We start from the raw sequence: 12,408 nt of genomic DNA, 5'->3' as shown, positions 1-12,408 counted from the left end.
CTGTTCCTTTACCTACCAAATTGCTTAAACTTTTCCCAATATTTTCTGATTAGTAAGACTAATAGCTTTGAATTTTAGTTTTGCAGTGCTACACTATCTATGTATTGTTATTCTCATAGCATACAAAAACTGTATCGCTTTTTAAAGAATTCAATATTCTCTTTCACTGTGGTGATTGCAGTCTAACTCAAATATTAATTATAATAATTTATTTATTTTTTGCGTAGAATCAATATGTAAAGCCAAACGTCTCATTTCCTGAACTTATTTCAAAAAATGTTTATATTTCAATTGTGTCGCTTACAAGTTAATAATACAGTATTATTGACTGCTGCGAGACCCTTACTAAATTAACTTCGTAGTGCAAGTAATTACGCCTAGATATGAGATGGTTGAAGAACTACCCAAAGCTATCAAACAATCAAATAATTCGACGTTAACTAGCAGCAGAATTGCAGGTCTGTTCTGTTGTGTTTTAAAATTGTCACATGATCACTAGCTTCACTTCCTGTTTCACTGTCGAGCGTCCAGCGGGATGGGTCTGCAGCTATGACAACGGGATTACAGCATTGGTCGGAATACTGCACAGAATAAGGATTACAGAACTGCTAAAATGCCCTCTAAAGTTCTGAAGTGTATCGTCGAAGTAGAAATCCATGCTGTGAGTATACATTTAGAAATGTTAACGGAATATATTATGTGTGGTACTAGCAACAATAATGCTCATGCTTCTGTAACTACCAAATAAAGACAATGTGACATTAAATTAGGGATATGCGAGATTCAATACTTAACATTACATTTTAATCTGATACATTGTCTCTGTGTAGATTGATTTACAAGATCTTTTCACATTTCTCTCTTACGAATCTTTCGTAAAAAGTGCCACAAGTATTATTAGTCGAAGTAATTGTGCGCCGCGTATAATCTTCATGAATACGGAGGTGGAGGCTACATATCCGTTGGGGTATTTTTGAGTGACTCACGGCTGCGCAAATCAGGGCATTGCATTTTACTGTTGTTGCCCGTTAGTGGGTGGATGAAATCTAGTGCAACCAATTCGGGTTCGTATCGCTCTGATCTATGCTTCTCCACCAATGGGATCGATGGAATTTTGCAGATCTGCGCAGAATTTCGGAAATCTTCGCTACAAGAGGCGTGGTATTATCTTCTCGTATTTGAATCCGAGAGAGTTGCTGTCGTGTGTTCACATTTCGAGTCACAACAGAAGTATAAAGAGATACATTTTGACCAACCAGTATTTTTATAATGATATGCCTGAATTCTGCATACTGATACCACTGTGTAGTGATACTGAATTTAGAGAACACAAATGTCATTTGCCACCATATGCTGTTAAACAACAACCAACAAGACTAACCTATATGCATAATTCACAATAGAAGGTTTTATTTCAAAATAAAATAAATAATAAAACTTGGTTTGATGTATAGTTATTTAATGTGACTGCTTTTCATGTATTTTACTACTAAATGAATTGCTAGCAGATATTGTAGAATATGATAATATAGGCATTTAAAATGGATCACTGTAGTGGTAATGTTTTAAGGCAGCAGGATAATTTCTGTTTTTGTTTGTGTTGTAGATAACGTGCCCCGGGGTGGTGCTTTTAAACCAGGAAGATGTATACCTCTGTGTTTGTGTCATGGGGAAATACCAGAAGACCAAGTGTGTACCTCCCGTGTTCCCTTTACTTTTCCACGAAAAGATGTCTTTTGAAAAGGTATCTGTAGTCTTCCATTATGCTAAAATGTTTTTTTGGTCTGATTGGAGATGTTTGGAGATATCATTATTATGCTTAAAATATTTGACAGTCCTAGAATTCACTTCAAAAACAGGTATATAAGGCTTGGGGGGATTTCCCCCATTATAAGTATTTGTTTTTCAGTCAGAAGCTGATGTCTGTGCCTAATGTCAATGTCCTTTTGTGAAGGCCTTTAAAGATGCAGTAGACCCAAGTGACATTGCTGATCTCCTAGAACGTGAGTGACCTTCTGCAGGGTTTTGAATTTTTTAATGTTTTGTACTTTATACTATTAGTATTAATCCACCTTTTTTTCCTCCTGTGTTTGCAGTTGATACAGCCTTTTTTGAGCTAATTCAGCTTGTTCCACCAGGTGAGGTCTTCCATTCCAAATTGCATTATACTGTATGAATGTGTCCCCTTCTGTGATATTTTCCTAAAATAGATTAAGGTCATGTAGAAATTAGGTTCCTTAGATCACACGATTCCAATTGTTTGTATCTATCAATTGATTCATATTCTGGAGAACACTATGTGGCTAGTTCATATAGAATAAATGTTAACATGTAGTGTTTAAAAGTGAAGAAGACAATGTCCTGCTATGTTTTAATAAATGGAAGATTTTGAAATTCTCTAATATGCTTGTTCAAAATAACTATAATATTTAGTGTCCTTGATTTCTGCAGCGGGTGAAACTTTAGCAACTGTAGTAGAACACACAAGAGAGTTCCTGTATCCTGGCCCCAGACTGACCCCCAAGTACCCAGGCTATGAGCGTGAGCTCCTTATGAAGAGATCCCACACATTTCCTGTGAGTACATGTCTTGACTGGACCTTCAGACACCAAGTGTATAATGCAGTTTTTTCCTTTCCCGGTGGTTACAGTGAGGGAAAAAAGTATTTGATCCCCTGCTGATTTTGTATGTTTGCCCACTGACAAAGAAATGATAATTTTAATGGTAGGTGTATTTTAACAGTGAGAGACAGAATAACAACAAAAAAATCCAGAAAAATGCATTTCACAAAAGTTATAAATTGATTTGCATGTTAATGAGGGAAATAAGTATTTGATCCCCTATCAATCAGCAAGATTTCTGGCTCCCAGGTGTCTTTTATACAGGTAACAAGCTGAGATTAGGAGCACTCTCTTAAAGGGAGTGCTCCTAATCTCAGCTCGTTACCTGTATAAAAGACACCTGTCCACAGAAGCAATCAATCAATCAGATTCCAAACTCTCCACCATGGCCAAGACCAAAGAGCTGTCCATGGATGTCAGGGACAAGATTGTAGACCTACACAAGGCTGGAATGGGCTACAAGACCATCACCAAGCAGCTTGGTGAGAAGGTGACAACAGTTGGTGCGATTATTCGCAAATGGAAGAAACACAAAATAACTGTCAGTTTACCTCGGTCTGGGGCTCCATGCAGGATCTCACCTCGTGGAGTTCCAATGATCATGAGAACGGTGAGGAATCAGCCCACAACTACACGGGAGGATCTTGTTCATGATCTCAAGGCAGCTGGGACCATAGTCACCAAGAAAACAATTGGTAACACACTACGCCGTGAAGGACTGAAATCCTGCAGCGCCCGCAACGTCCCCCTGCTCAAGAAAGCACATGTACAGGCCCGTCTGAAGTTTGCCATTGAACATCTGAATGATTCAGAGGAGAACTGGGTGAAAGTGTTGTGGTCAGATGAGACCAAAATCGAGCTCTTTGGCATCAACTCAACTCGCCGTGTTTGGAGGAGGAGGAATGACCCCAAGAACACCATCCCCACCGTCAAACATGGAGGTGGAAACATTATGCTTTGGGGGTGTTTTTCTGCTAAGGGGGCAGGACAACTGCACTGCATCAAAGGGACGATGGACGGGGCCATGTACTGTCAAATCTTGGGTGAGAACCTCCTTCCTTCAGCCAGGGCATTGAAAATGGGTCGTGGATGGGTATTCCAGCATGACAATGACCCAAAACACACAGCCAAAGCAACAAAGGAGTGGCTCAAGAAGAAGCACATTAAGGTCCTGGAGTGGCCTAGCCAGTCTCCAGACCTTAATCCCAGAGAAAATCTGTGGAGGGAGCTGAAGGTTCGAGTTGCCAAATGTCAGCCTCGAAACCTTAATGACTTGGAGAGGATCTGCAAAGAGGAGTGGGACAAAATCCCTCCTGAGATGTGTGCAAACCTGGTGGCCAACTACAAGAAAAGTCTGACCTCTGTGATTGCCAACAAAGGGTTTTGCCACCAAGTACTAAGCGAAGGGGTGAAATACTTATTTCACTCATTAACATGCAAATCAATTTATAACTTTTTTGAAATGCGTTTTTCTGGATTTTTTTGTTGTTATTCTGTCTCTCACTGTTAAAATACACCTACCATTAAAATTATAGACTGATCATTTCTTTGTCAGTGGGCAAACGTACAAAATCAGCAGGGGATCAAATACTTTTTTCCCTCACTATACATGCAAAAGGATCTTAAAATCAAGTAATAAAACTGAAAATTACAATTAAATATATACTAACTGGTAAACTACATGTTCAGATTATACTTAAATTATTCTTTCTTAGTAATAAACAATAAAATTAATCATGATCATTTTATTTGGAATCGTGTATGACACTAGCTACCTCCTGCAGCAGATCGGCCATTTCCTGGAAAGTCCAGTAGCGGGCAGCACCAGGAATAAGCGCAATAAGCATTGAAAAAACAAATGCACATCTCCAAGCCATACATCTAATGATGGGAGCAAGTTAATGGTGCTTTATGATAAACAAACGACTATTGGAATGGAACTGATATGACTGTGATATACAATTAGAAAATTTCAGTCGACAATGTAGGCTATATAAACCTGACACTTCTACTCACAGTTGTAATGTTATTTGATAATGTATAGGTAGGTATACATTTCCTTTCAGTATGAGGTGGTTGAGAATGACCAGACCTAATGACACATAGTTTAGGGATTTGTGTCGATATACTTTTCAATATACAAACCCAATTATATAGAAAATGGAATTCTAACACAGTCACTGTCGCAGTTGTCAGACTTTGTGTCCTAATATTCTGAAGCCAATTACAATCCTTAAAGCAGTAGAAATGATATCTCTTTTTATTAATTCAAATTCAAATATTGTATGATATACTATAGTATTTACTATTTGATTCTCCTTGTACTTCTAATATGTTACAAGCAGTGGACTAGTTAGACCAGTTTGATTTTATTTAGGTTTCTACACTAAATGTCTTTTGGGGTTTTATTATATTTAATTTTGCTGAATCCAATACATCTGAGTTGTCACCGATACCCTTGAGGTAGTTTTGCTCCCTCTTGCATCCCGCATAATGAATATTTATAACCATTTAACATTTATTTTGATAGATGTGTATAATAAAAAGTTATGTTACTGACCTTTGACAGCCACAGAAAAAATCATATTTACTACATTAAGTGATACCTAGAAGTGAATGAACTTAATTGTATGTAAAAAAAAAAAAAAAAAACAGGATCTCTCACTTTAATTTAAATTTGAAACCTGTTCCCTCATTTGAAGGAAATGAAAGGATTTGTGGATTTATTTATTTTTTTACCAACAAAACATTATTGAACCAATTTTGCACTACAATGTCAACAATCACTTGTTTCTGTACAGATTATTATGTGACAAACAACAAGCTTTTGTATTAGGTCTTTACGAAGACATTATGATTAAGGCAGTTTACAGTACTGCATTTTGTGATTTTGTGCCCTACAGAAACAAGTGATTGTTAACATTGTAGTCCGGATGCACAAATGGTTCAACATTTGTTGTCAGTTCTAGCTGTAAAGTATACAAATCATTTAAAAATGACAAAGGTGCTTTATACTACGAGTATGGGTGAAATGATATAATAAAATCATGATACAATATGCATCACTATACACCACCCATGTATCATAAAGGTATTGCAATACTTATGAAAATGTAATCTCTACTTTACAGACTTACTTAGGTAAATATAAATATTTCTTCTTCACAAAGTACTACACTATGTCTTTGAATTTAGTCATATAAACTAGTTCTCATATCAGTTTTAGCTTGGTAACTAAATTATGTTCACCATATTTAAAAAAAAAAAAAAAAATCGTACCAAGCTATATATTTTTTTCAGCATTAAGTTGTAATATCTAGTCACCTGGATTGGATTGGATTGGAAAGTCCTTGGTAAATTCTATTGTTTTTTTTCTTTTTCATATATAGGTTAGTACCATTTAAAAGTGGCTTAAAAGACAATAGTCTACACTAGACACTAGTAGTACAAGCAAATATTATTACAGTGAGGGAAAAAAGTATTTGATCCCCTGCTGGTTTTGTACGTTTGCCCACTGACAAAGAAATGATCAGTCTATAATTTTAATGGTAGGTGTATTTTAACAGTGATAGACCAGTCAGGGTGCCCATGCTGACACCTGTCCACTGCCGAAAGGGCCTACAATGGGCACATGAGCATCAGAACTGGACCAAGGAGCAATGGAAGAAGGTGGCCTGGTCTGATGAATCACGAGTTCAAGGCCTCCAAATTCCCCAGATCTCAATCCAATCGAGCATCTGTGGGATGTGCTGGCCAAACAATTCTGATCCATGGAGGCCCCACCTCGTAACTTACAGGACTTAAAGGATCTGCTGCTAACATCTTGGTGCCAGATACCACAGCACACCTTCAGAGGTCTAGTGGAGTCCATGCCTCAACGGGTCAGGGCTGTTTTGGCGGCAAAAGGGGGACCTACACAATATTAGGCAGGTGGTAATAATGTTATGGCTGATCGGTGTATATTAATGATCTGGACTCTGGGATTGTTAGCAAACTTGTCAAATTTGCAGATGATACTAAAATAGGTGGCTCAGCAGATACAATCTCCGCAACAGAGGCTATTGAAAGGAACTGTTCAGTTGTGGGCCGACATCTGGCAGATGAAATTCAATGTGGACAAGTACAAGGTATTACTTGCAGGTAATACAAAATTCCACTATAATTACACTATGGGAGGAATACACCTATAAGAATTAACTTTATTCCTCTGTGGGTCTCAGCTCTGTTAAATTGAACTTTATATCTAGTTTTCATCGTACAACTTGCTTTTACATTGCTAGTACTCATGTTGTTTGTTTGCCCCTGTGGTTCCTTCCCCTGAGCTATTAACTGTGACTTCACATCTTGTCTGCAATTAGTAGCTCACAAATCTTTTCTTCTGCACTTATGTAGTTTTGAACTTGTAATTTGTACTATGACTTGATCTGTAATTCTAGAATGTATTTTTTTTTTTTTAACGCTCTTATGTTTTGTAAATCACCCTGGATAAGGGCATCTGCTAAGAAATAAATCATCATCATCATCCTGATAATAATAATAACAATAATAATTACAACAATGAGAAAGACCTATGAGTTTGTTTGGATGAGGAAAGAGAGGAGTCCACATAATGTGGGGAAGCAATAAAAAAGTCTAACAGAGTGTTAGGGTATATTGTCAAAAGTGTAGCATTGAGAACAAGGGCAGTAATGTTCAGACTTGTACAATGCACTAGTTAGACCTGATCTGGAATACTGTGTACAGGTCTGGGCTCCACACTTCAAGAAATATATCGCTGCTCTCCTCTGAACTGCCTCTAGAGCAACTGGGTGATTCTCATGAAATTGATCCTATTGAGATTTTTAAAAATTATATTGACTAAATTTATTTTTGGAGTATGCGTAGTAGTTTCTAAAGTCACTATAAATGTTGATTTACTTATTTTTTATACATGTTACTGCTTTTGTTGTACTAAGTGAATTAAATTTCTCATTACCACAATAACATTTATCAAGCACAAGAGTGGGAAATGAGATTATTTTCACATGTTTTTTTAATTGCTATGATAAAAAGTAGCTCTAAGCTAGCTAGAATTCTTTACATTATTAGTATAGTTTATTTTCAAGATTTTCTCATTACCAAAATATACCTCAAGAATGCGATTGTAACTTTTGGTATAATTCATGTTTAATTACTTACCTTAACACATTGTGTTGAGTTCCTACAACAGCTTAACTCATAGTGTTGGTCTATATTATGGAAAGCTTAACTGAAGATGCAGTTAAGGTAATAATAATTAAATTACTTCATATTTCGGTAATGCTAAGCAGGTTGCGCTAATGAGTGAATATTTCGGTAATGAGAGTAACTGAGTAGCCTATGTAGAGAGCAGTAGTATTTTATTTAATGTTTCATGTTAATCAGCAGTTAATTAAGCAATGTAAAATGTATAGATATGGTGCAGCATCAATATCAAAGCATAAAGCACTAGAAATGTTTCTTGAATTTAAGTTAATCAGGGCTGGCTCCAGACATACAGTTATACAGGTGGTCACCTGGGCCGACATCCATCCAGGGGGTTGAGATTAAAGAAATTCAAGATTTTATGCCTAGTATTGCCTACTTTTGAATTAATATAAACATGATAATTGATGTAGTTGAAGACCCCTAGACCCTCCTCTGTACCAATGACTCTCATATTAAATCCAAGACTTTACTTGCCAATCCAAAATCTTGACTAGGGTAGCATTAAAGTCAGCCCTGAAAATAATAGTAATACTATAATAACAACAAAAGAAACAGAAAAGACCACTGTGTAGGAAAGTGTAAAAACTGTATTCTGTGTTTCATATCAAAGGAAACATAATGTCCATAGGTGATATAATTATCTAGGTTTTTAAAGTAATTTTATAAGTATCAAGTATTTGGGGTGGATAGAGGATTTTCATTTAGGGGGGCTCATGAGCAGAACATTTTTGATTGAATCCCCCAAGATTGCAAATTAGAGCATTTCTTAGACAATTGAACTATGCCTTTTTTAAATGGATTTTTGACCTCAACTCTTCTATTATTTCGGTCACAATCAGACATTTGCAGTTAATCAAATGCATAATGTCTAAGAGAAAAAACAGTGGCGTATTTAGTGGGAAGGGGCCATGGAAATTTTGAAAAACAGTAATTCTTTAAATCATGCCCAAGACTGTTCCTGAGTTCCTAGGCCAGAGTGGCTAAACCATCTCCATTAATGGCTTTACCTCAGTTTGATAGATTTCCAGCTTCAATAGTGAAAGTGAAACTGGAGCAGAATCTATTATTTTTTGCAGACTTTCATCTGTAAAGCATCGGATTGAGACCCTGAGATTCATGGGTCAGGAATTTAAAATTGGAGGTAAAAAAATGAACATGCAGTGCACCCAGTGTTGATTTTCTTTGGTGTATATGAGGAAAACTTTATTTTATTGCCATTTTGATGAAAACATTTAAAACTAAAACTGAAAGGAGGAGGTATCAGGATGGTAGTCTTCATTGCCAATTAAGTTAAATATTTTTCAGAAATCTAAAAGTTTCTGATTTAAACAACTTCATTCATGAGGCGGTGGAAGGGGGGTGGAATTGGGCACACCAGCCAGTTGATATGCGACCAAAGCGGGTCTTAGATGCTCTGTCGGTAACAGTACCTACCCAATTCTGAGAACTCATTAATGGATTTTTGCGACTATGCCAGTTACGACAGCAACAGGTAAGTGATCATTCAGTGCGGTAAAACTACTCAAAACATATTTGCGCTCTACAATGAAAGCCAAAACATAAGAAAGTTTACAAACGAGAGGAGGCCATTTGACCCATCATGCTCGTTTAGTGTCCATTAATATCTGAGTGATCCAAGGATCCTATCCAGTCTGATTTTAAATGTTCCCAAATTTTCAGCTTCAATCACATCTCTGGTGAGTTTGTTCCAGATTGTGACAACTCTCTGTCTGAAGATGTCTCCTGTTTTCCGTTTTGAATGCCTTGAAGCCCAATTTCCATTTGTGTCCCCGGGTCCGTGTGTCCCTGCTGATCTGGAAAAGCTCCTATGGTTTGATGTGGTCGATGCCCTTCATGATTTTGAAGACTTGAGTCACGTCCCCACATAGTCTCCTCTGTTCCAGGCTGAAAAGGTTCAGTTCCCTCAGTCTCTCCAAGTAGGACATTCCCTTCAGACCTGGAATAAGTCTGGTTGCTCTCCTCTGAACTGCCTCTAGAGCAGCGATATCTTTCTTGAAGTGTGGAGCCCAGAACTGTACACAGTATTCCAGATGAGCTGCCTACAGCTTCCAATTTGAGGATCAGTCTTTGGTGTGGACCTTATCAAAAGCTTTTTGAAAATCTAAGTATATTGTCATGCTTCCCAAGCCCTAACCCTCTACCACCGCTAGAGGCCACTGTTTCCCTACCTTTTCTTTCTATTCTCATTGCTTTCAGCTGTCACTCTTCCACTTAACATTCCTACACACCCATGTGCACGCTTGTTCTTTCCCTCTGCTCCCATTGGCCATGCACCTCCCATCCTGGTTTCTGGTTCTCTTCTTAAACCCCTCACTGCCCCTACTCAGGGCGAAGTGTTGTCAGTCCCGCCTGCTTCACTAAGCTGTGCTCCTTTGTGCTCCCAGTCCTGTCTCTCGGTCAGCCTTCTTGATCCCGACCATCGCCTGTGACCTCGACTACGTCCTTGCCTAGCCCTTTTGCCTTATCAGACACCTCTACTAGCACTGCACCTGGGTCCCCTTTTCTGTGCCCTGCGGTCCTTGTGACCATGACATATATCATATCATATGCTTTCACATGATCTAAAGCTACAGTTACATGTTCAAAATATTCTAATAAATTAGTAAGACATGGGGCCGGATTAAATCAAAACTTTGACCCACCCACTAACAGCAAACTACAAACCTGTTCATCATAGTGGTTACATTTATGATTAAAAGAAAGTGTCATCTTTCTAAAAATGAAGCCGCAACTAAGTACAATTCTGTAGTATTAGCATATTAAATGTTTTTTCCAACATTTTACAGGTGATGCAGGTGAGACTGATTGGTCTGTAATTTCCAGGCTCAGTTTTGTCCCTTTTCTTGTGGATTGGTATGACATTTGCCATCTTCCAGTCAGCTGGCACATCCCCTGTTCTAAGTGTCATGTGGAATATTTGACTTAGCGGCCTATAAATAATTTCCCTAATTTCTTAAAGTACCATTGGAAATATACCATCTGGCCCAGGTGATTTGTTTGTTTTTAATTCCTTGCGTATTGTTTTAATTCCATTTGGTTTTAAACCCTTTAGTACCTCCTCCTCATTTATCCTGATCTCTCCTAGGATTTGACTGGACTGGTTGTTAACCTATGGCATGTTATCCGATTTTTCTTTAGTAAAAACCTCTGTGAAATACTAATTTCGAACATTTGCCACATCTTGATTGTTTTCCAAGATACTTCCAATATTTTTGCCCTTTATCTGTTTCACTTCCTCCTTTATTGACCTCTTGCTGTTGTAGTATTGAAAAAAGCTGTTTGCATTAGGTTTAGTTCCAAGAGCTATGTTTCTTTCTATTTCCCTCTTTGCTTTCCTGATCTCTTTGCAGCTCAACATATTCTTTGTATTTTGTTTAATTTCTATCCCTTTTAAAATACTTAAATGGCTTGCTCACCTGTACATAAATAAGTACCTCAAACTAATTTATGGAGAGGTTTTTGATTAATTTATGCATCACAACAGGAGACTTGAATTCACCTAGAAACTTCTACATCAGCAGCGGAAACAGCTGATTTCCAGTGAAAACGCATATTTCTAGGAGGGGCAAAAATCTAAAATTGAGCATCCTCACCCATTAAAAAAACAAAACAACAAGGTTTATCATTTCAAGGATAAGTATAGATTTTCCTATCACTGCAACGCTACACTGTAAACGTCCAAGGCATAACTTTTGAAATTTTGGCACCAAAAATGTATCTGGATCTGTAATTCTGGATCCGCGCCTGAGTATAATAACAATGTAATTGTTCATCTTTAATATTTTCTCACTACCTGTCAACTTGGGCAACAACGTAATATATAAATGTAATAATATTATCCATTAATATTACAGATAAAAAGAAAAGTTCAAGTTAAGAAATATGCTTTTATCAATACTGCAAATACTGAGGTTCTCATTACCAAAATGGGTACACAAAATAGTGGTAATGAGAGTACATTGCAATGATGAGGAGGCCTAGTGAAACGTGCTAACAATAGGGGCATCCTTTTTGACTCTGCAAAAATTAATACATAATCTTGTACAGCATTTTAAATACTGTCATATTAATCAAAAATGTATAATACAAATAATGATGATACCAATTTATCATCAATAGTGGTAATGAGAATCTACACTCACCTAAAGGATTATTAGGAACACCATACTAATACTGTGTTTGACCCCCTTTCGCCTTCAGAACTGCCTTAATTCTACGTGGCATTGATTCAACAAGGTGCTGAAAGCATTCTTTAGAAATGTTGGCCCATATTGATAGCATAGCATCTTGCAGTTGATGGAGATTTGTGGGATGCACATCCAGGGCACGAAGCTCCCGTTCCACCACATCCCAAAGATGCTCTATTGGGTTGAGATCTGGTGACTGTGGGGGCCAGTTTAGTACAGTGAACTCATTGTCATGTTCAAGAAACCAATTTGAAATGATTCGACCTTTGTGACATGGTGCATTATCCTGCTGGAAGTAGCCATCAGAGGATGGGTACATGGTGGTCATAAAGGGATGGACATGGTCAGAAACA

At 37.5% G+C, this 12,408-nt stretch overlaps 1 protein-coding gene across 2 annotated transcripts in view; it reads left to right on the top strand.

Moving 5' to 3' along the window:
• Positions 1–506: 506 nt before the first annotated feature.
• The window catches only part of spata6 (spermatogenesis associated 6), a 56,296-nt gene continuing 44,394 nt past the window's right edge, over positions 507–12,408 (top strand). For both annotated transcript variants that reach the window (XM_066692048.1, XM_066692047.1), the window contains exons 1-5: positions 507–661; positions 1,607–1,744; positions 1,955–2,003; positions 2,097–2,138; positions 2,452–2,576. In XM_066692048.1, coding sequence (XP_066548145.1) covers positions 614–661; positions 1,607–1,744; positions 1,955–2,003; positions 2,097–2,138; positions 2,452–2,576 — 402 coding nt within the window. In that variant the 5' untranslated portion in view covers positions 507–613. The remainder of the gene's footprint in view (positions 662–1,606; positions 1,745–1,954; positions 2,004–2,096; positions 2,139–2,451; positions 2,577–12,408) is intronic.

This window comes from Amia ocellicauda, chromosome 19, assembly GCF_036373705.1.
Source record: "Amia ocellicauda isolate fAmiCal2 chromosome 19, fAmiCal2.hap1, whole genome shotgun sequence".
In the NCBI taxonomy this organism is placed as follows: Eukaryota; Metazoa; Chordata; class Actinopteri; order Amiiformes; family Amiidae; genus Amia; species Amia ocellicauda.
This window is presented reverse-complemented; position numbering and strand designations above follow the sequence as displayed.